The sequence below is a fragment of the Musca autumnalis genome, unplaced genomic scaffold (assembly GCF_047663935.1).
Source record: "Musca autumnalis isolate F117 unplaced genomic scaffold, ASM4766393v1 scaffold_1, whole genome shotgun sequence".
Lineage (NCBI taxonomy): Eukaryota > Metazoa > Arthropoda > Insecta > Diptera > Muscidae > Musca > Musca autumnalis.
In genome coordinates this window covers 182,880,563-182,887,546 of record NW_027411644.1, presented here as the reverse complement: position 1 = coordinate 182,887,546, position 6,984 = coordinate 182,880,563, and the positions used below count along the sequence as shown (strand labels likewise).

The following is a 6,984-nucleotide window of genomic DNA, read 5'->3' as shown; positions in this document are numbered from 1 at the left end:
GTAACCCATCACTGACAGAGTTGTTCAATAGCAAAGAGGAGGGGATTGAAGATATTCATTCTATTTTTCTCTGGTATATTTTGTAACTTTTACAGAGCAATATATCAAAATCAAGGTAAAATTTGTGTTATTTTAATTATTTAAAAGTGAAGTTTTAGCTTAGAATTAAATTTTTCTCATTTTTCATATTCTTCTTGGCGATTTCTAACAAAAACATTGGCACCTGCAAACCTCACCTTTATTACAATACAAAAACAACAACGATGTTGGCTGACGAATCTATTTTAACAACAACAACTCAACAACTATAATAATATGCATGTAAATGTTTACCGGGTCTGTTGGTTGGTGGTCGTAACTTCCACCTCCCATCCATATGGTGTTGCTGTTACTGCGCTGCCTTGTTATTTTATTGTCGGTGGTGTGCTGCGTTATTTTATTAACGACTGACTCCATCGTCATCATTGTTGCTCCGTATGCAATGTTTGGGCGTATTGTCTGATTGCTTGTCTCATGGCTTAAATACATGAATAATATTTGTCCGTCGCCGGTGTCATTTAAACCCACGCATTCATTTAATATCTTACGAACTTCTAATTTTTTTAATTTCTTGTCACACGCAACAGTATACGACGTACAAGGTTTTGATAACAGATTGATATTTGATTTAACTGCACCAGTAAAAAGTTCCGCCCTCATCACTCAACCAACCATGGCCAATGTCTTGGAAAATCAATTAGCTGCTGTTGCTTCAGTTATAGAAAAGCAATTGGATGATCAATTAGATCGTTTGGAAAACTTAGACACAGACGATTTGAAAGCTATTCGTGAGCAACGTATAAAAGAAATGAGGGAATTGAATCAAAAGAAACAGGAATGGCTGAAAAATGTAAGTATTCGATAGTTATTTTATATACTAAGGGTTTAGGATATTATAGGTGAATCATGTAAGTTTTTTTTTAGAGCAGATGAAATCGTCTTAATATTTATTGAGAATACTTAATTTCATCCCCATGATATTTAATATTTTTACATCCCTTAATTTTATTGACAATATTTGTTCATATCCTCCACCACACATGATGGGATGGCTTAATAGTTTTGTTATTTCAAAACATGTTGAAATTGGTATCGAAATAACATCTGTTCGTTTTTGGTAATGGTAAAGCCTTTAAAAAGAGTTTTATGTATGTTGTAGAAGTCAATTTGGATAAAGCTGCAAAATACTCAATATTTTATAAATTTGGTAAAAAAGTTGAATATAGGACTCGAGCACGCACTTCTAGTGCCCGGTTACATTAGAAACATGATATTGTTGCTAATTTATAAGACGTATCTGGTAGATGGAAGGATTAAAATGGGATGAAGAGGATTACTTCGAGTTACTCTTGTTAATGCCAACAACTTGCAAACGTATGCACTGCTTCACTAAGACGATTCGAATACAAATTCGTTCGAATTACTACCAAACGTATGTTTTTGTAAAATATTTTATTCATTAATGTTTTCAATCAAATGAAAATGTTCTACTACATCAGGAGTTTGGTAGTAATTCGAACGAATTTAAATTCGAATCGTCTTAGAGAAACAGACCATTTATGTATGGTTAAAGGACGAATATGTTTGTAGATACATCACTCTGAGTACTTCTGCACAGGCAAAATTTAAAAAAAAAAATCAAGTTTTGACTCTTTGTACAGGACATGGTTCCTACATTTGATCTTGTTGTTTGCGTGGATGTTTTCAACATGCTATCGAATGTTACACCCAATATATTGAGGTATTTATTGCTCGGAATCAGGAGACCATCGACCAATATGTTGAGGGGGCAGCCCCATTTCAATAGTCCAGGCAGTGAGCAGCGTGGCCGTGGATTTAGCAGCGGATATTTTCATGTTCCTCAGATAGAAAGCCTGCACTGTGTCACCTATGTAGATATTTAACCCATCACATATGATGTCATCGATCGATAAGACCCGACGTCAAGATCGCACAATCATTCGAATTTCACAAAGATAGAGGTTTAACAGTTTCTGAGATATCATCACTCTACCAGTCTTCGACTTCTTATTTCCGAATTCCTCAAACACTCGTACAGTTGGCGTTGAACAACGTCTCAAACACGAGGAGGTGTGGACTGATATATGTGGATATGACGTGTTATGCTGTTGTGATACTGTGCATTCCGCAATCCATGCTGATGTTAGGCGACTAAAAAGTAAGTAGTGCCTCTAGAATCTGCGCTACTCGCGACCGGAGAAAGATCGGCCTGTACGACTCGCCTCTGTCAATCATTACTGGCTTCAGTAGCTTCAGCACTTGTTAAAACTCCGGATTTGTCCAGTTGCTTGGGGATTACCACTGAGATTTCGCGTTTCGGATCACTGCAACACCACTCATAGTAAATTTTGGTGGTACCTCCTCGGCTGAGAGGGCCTTATATGTAGTAGCACACTCCTCTTCGCCCTATCTTTCTCGGGGTTCTCTATAAATTGCCGGTTAAAGTAGCACGCGCACCTCTTCGGATGTTATTCTTGCGCCACTTAAAGTAACATCTTTCCCGGATTCGAGAGTGATTTAAACGTTACCCACAGTTTACTCAATGCTGTACCAATGTCGCATTGCTTAAGTTGGTCTAGACACTTTCTCCGCTAATAATCCTCTACTAGCCTGTTGACTTCAAGAGTAAGTTCCCTAGCTCTTGGGTTTTAAGGGTTCATATACCAAGATCATCACGTTAATTTACTAGCCCAGTCGCCTCTGCTGGAAAATTTAGTCTGATATCAGGTAGTTCACCAGCAGCTGCAGCTGTGATGATATCATTCAGCTCTCTCTGCGTTGATTGGAAAATACTCTGTATCTTTGCCAATAATATTTTCCATGGCTTAAAAAAGCACGGCATTGAGAGGTTATGGAGTCGGCTTCTTCGTTCACCAGTCAAGATTTGGAGCTATCAATTTGCTCGGTTACCGCTTTACCCTTATAGTCATTGCCTAGAAGAGTGCCCTAACACGATATGGTCATTGTCCTCCAAAACCGAACTAATATCGGTACGTACACATTAAGTAACTCTACCTCGACAGTCCCGCACATTACTGCTGCCCCAATACATTCCATATATGGGTCATTAGATTCAAACTCAAGCAAGATAGGTCGATACAGGATAGACTGGTGTATAAGGAATTCAAGTTCTCCTCCTCCACTTCTTGTCCGATCCTTCCGCAAAATGTTGTAACCATGCAGAATGTTGGTTCCTGGATAGCGGGGGTCATGTTTCTTATATCTTCCTACGACGATGAATCCGGCGACAAAGTGGGGACGTGCTGAGCGATATTCTTGCGAAGCAAGCAGCCATTCATTCCCTACATCCATTAATCTCACCGAAGTTGACATAATGCGGATCAGGTCCCGGCCATGGAAAAAAGGGCTCGGATCAGGCATTCTGGGATATTGCCACTCCCATGGTGAAATAAATATACGAACGTGAGGTGACGGCCCCTGTCGAAAATTCCTCCATGGGTTTTGAGGCCTAAGCAATACAGCAGACATTTTCGATTGCGGAGAGATAAAAGATTTCACAACCTCTAAACAAACCGCAGAAATTAAAGCACCGTGGGAATGGTCTAAAATCTGTGAAACCTTTGAAACCTGGTTCATTCGAAAGCGCTCTTACAAGCATCAGTCTACCTTCGAAGATTCCAGAATTCCTAACATTGTTTCGGATTTTGTACTCTAACTTAAAGAAGAAGTTGTCCATAGTCATCATGGGAGATGTCTAGCTGACCACAATGTTGTACCAGCAACATTAAAGAAAAACAAAATTATGTATCTATCTTTTCTTGATTTCCCAACTACTGCATCTGTTTTATCAAATTAAAATATTTGAAATTAATGTTATTTTTTCGTTTTTCAGGGTCATGGCGTTTTTACAGAACTTGCCGACGAAAAAGAATTCTTTGAAGTCTCGAAAAAATCACCCAACATTGTGTGCCATTTCTATCGCGATTCAACGGAACGCTGTCGCATCGTTGATATGCATCTAAAGATCTTAGCTGGCAAACATGTCGAAGCCAAATTTTGCAAAGTTAATGCCGAAAAATCTCCATTCTTAACACAACGTCTGCGTATTAAAGTTATTCCTACCATTGCCCTGATAAAAGATAGCAAAACAAAGGATTTCATTGTGGGCTTTACCGATTTGGGTAACTGTGATGACTTCTCGACAGACATGTTGGAATGGAGAATAGCCCAGTCGGGTGCAATTGATTATAAAGGCGATTTAATGACACCACCCGATGTCAAGAAGAAGGCATATATCAATCGTCCAAAGAAAACCATACGTGGTGGTTATGATTCAGATGATTCCGATATTGATTTCGATGATTAACATGTTGGCGGCGGCATCGGTACAAGTGCAAATTGAGTTTAATGTTGTGTTTTTTAAACAAAAAAGAAAAAAAACGGAAGAACAAATATTTGAAATATTTATTATAGAATGATCGATCGTCTGCCTTATTTGCAGTTTCACAAGTGTCTTTAATTTGAGCTTGAGTTTTACAATTATTGTTGTTGCAGGTCTAGAGAAGTCATTTTTAGAAAATGATATACAACAACCTACTACAACGTGTTTACTATATACAGCTTAATATCAAAATGTATTAAACAAAATCTTATGTTTACAAAATCAAAACACTTTGTAAACTAGTATTCTTAGTACACAAACTTACTTATCACTTAAATCCAAAAAAAAGAAACAAAAAATCTCTTAACTCAACATTCTACTTACTTTTGTCAGTTTAAATTTTTGTTTAAAAGTATTTTAATTTTGTTGTCCCCCTAATTTAAAACATTTTCGTTTTTTATACACAGCTTTTTTTTTTAACTTGTAAAACATTCATTTTTTTTAACTTGTAAAACATTTTTGTGTTCTTTATTCTTGGCTTTGCTGGAAGAAGTAAAAGATCTATTCTCTTAAGAGATTAGCACAAAAATTCATACAAAAGAAACCAACTGATCTTTTTCTAGTAGTTTTTAATATAAACATTATAATAATAAAAAGACAATTTATAATTGTAGATTTTTTTAGTATTTTAAAAATGCAATACATAACTCATAAGCAAACAACAACAAACAATAACCAACAAACACTCATTCACAAAGAGCGAATAATATTTTTGAATAGTTATATAATAAACAAAATTCCTATTTTTATAGTGGTAAATACAATGTTTTGACCTTCATCACAAATTAATTTAAAAACTTAAATCTACAAGAAAACAAACTACAAAAACAAAAGAGCAACAGCGACAACAAAACAAAATCACAGCATACTACGTGTGTCTCGTTTTTTTTTCACATTATAATAATAATTACATAATTTATTTTTTATAATTTTAAATGGTAATCGTAATATTTTTTTAAAATAAAATAAAAAATGCATGGACAATTTTTTATGTTTAAAACGGAAAAAAATTTTGGCTATTTGTTACACAGTATCGGCAATGGGATGGGATGTATAATTTGGTTACTAATATTTAAATTCTCAGTCTTTGGACTAACGAGGGTATATACACTAAACGTCTCATGGAAATAATGGTTGAAGACTCCAATTGTAAATGCGTTGCACACAATTTGGTTTTGATTTAGCCCTGTCCGTCCGTCTGCCTGTCACGATTACTATAGAAGCGATCAACTGATTCGCGCAAGTGAAGTTTTAAGGGCATGTCCATATTGTTTTGAATTTTTTGCAGCAGTTTGGTCTCGGCGTTCCTTTTACAACGATATTTTATCCTGAGATAAAGGTTCAAAAGCTTTAAAAAAATCTGCTGGAGCGAACAAAAAAAAAAATTGTTGAACACAATTGCTTATGAATTTAGTATCCGATTTGGCCGAAAAATGTCTTCCAAACATACATCCAGTTCCAAAAAGGACTATATCGGACCTCCCTTACAAAAGTTCATAATTTTCGATTAAGTGCAGTTTAAGGGATGTTCGAGAATTGTTTCGAAAATATTTTTAACGACACTCCGCAGCGTCCTCTTTTCAAGTGTGCAAAAGTATATTCTGTTCGTTAGTTCTGATCATGGTAGTCATCAAAAGCAACTCTCAGCATGGGCGTAGCCAGGATTAGCTAGGGAGGGGCAGCTGCCACTCTCCCCTAGATCCTACAAAGAAGTTCATTTGTATGTAAAAAACAAGTGAGAAAAGGCTATAGTCGCCTATCCGGCTTTTATACGAAATGACTTAAGGCGAACTGAACCAAAAAAATTAATATTTAATTTTATATTTGACTACTATCGACATCACCAACATCAACATGCTTCTATCACTGTGAGAAAAATTCGTGATGAACCGATCAAAATTCCGACCTGTAGTGGGATTCTGTAACTCATTTTTGCTGTTACCGACAAAAATCGGTAAAATTAAATCGCAAAATTATGACTAAAAACATAAAGAAAAGTTTGCATCACTGTTTGTGTCGGTAGATGCTAGCGACTACTTTTTTGCTCTGTTCCAGAACCTGCAAGAAGCTACTAGTTTTTACTACGATAACATTTTTTCCATTATGTCATCGAAGAAAATAGTAAAAAATAGTAGATTCTTGCAGTTCTGGAACAGACCATTTATTCATCGTTAACTTACCGAAAAATTTCGTTAATTATCGAAATTATAAGCATTTTAATTTTACCGACAATTATCGATAACAGCAAAAATTAGTTACAGAATCCCACTACTGAAGTGTGATTTGCATAATTTTAAAGATGGGATTTTGCATGGTTTAATAAGAAAGGTTAGCCAAAGCTTTATGTCAATTTAATTTTTTTCATTCGAGTATGCCTGAAACTTCAAAACAATACAACCAAACTGTGTATGTGTGTGTGGTGTTTGAATAATATGCCAAACAATTTTAAAAACAATCGAATTCAATGATTTTTAAAATTGTTTTTAGACCATTTGTATGGAAGAAATTGGTGAGATTTGCAT

General features: G+C 35.7%; 1 protein-coding gene across 1 annotated transcript; it reads left to right on the top strand.

Moving 5' to 3' along the window:
* On the top strand, window positions 1–5,295 carry LOC141388797 (thioredoxin domain-containing protein 9). Its single transcript, XM_073959151.1, has 3 exons — window positions 1–115; window positions 627–889; window positions 3,914–5,295. The coding sequence occupies exons 2-3, from the start codon at window positions 713–715 to the stop codon at window positions 4,385–4,387; spliced, it is 651 nt and encodes a 216-aa protein (XP_073815252.1). The 5' UTR covers window positions 1–115; window positions 627–712; the 3' UTR covers window positions 4,388–5,295.
* The last annotated feature ends 1,689 nt before the right edge of the window (window positions 5,296–6,984 follow it).

Excerpts from the sequence above, each read along its gene's own strand:
- LOC141388797 (XM_073959151.1), top strand. The coding sequence starts at position 713 with ATGGCCAATGTCTTGGAAAATCAATTAGCTGCTGTTGCTTCAGTTATA. Across the intron at positions 890-3,913 it reads AACAGGAATGGCTGAAAAAT|GGTCATGGCGTTTTTACAGA; the intron begins GTAAGTATTCGA and ends TTCGTTTTTCAG.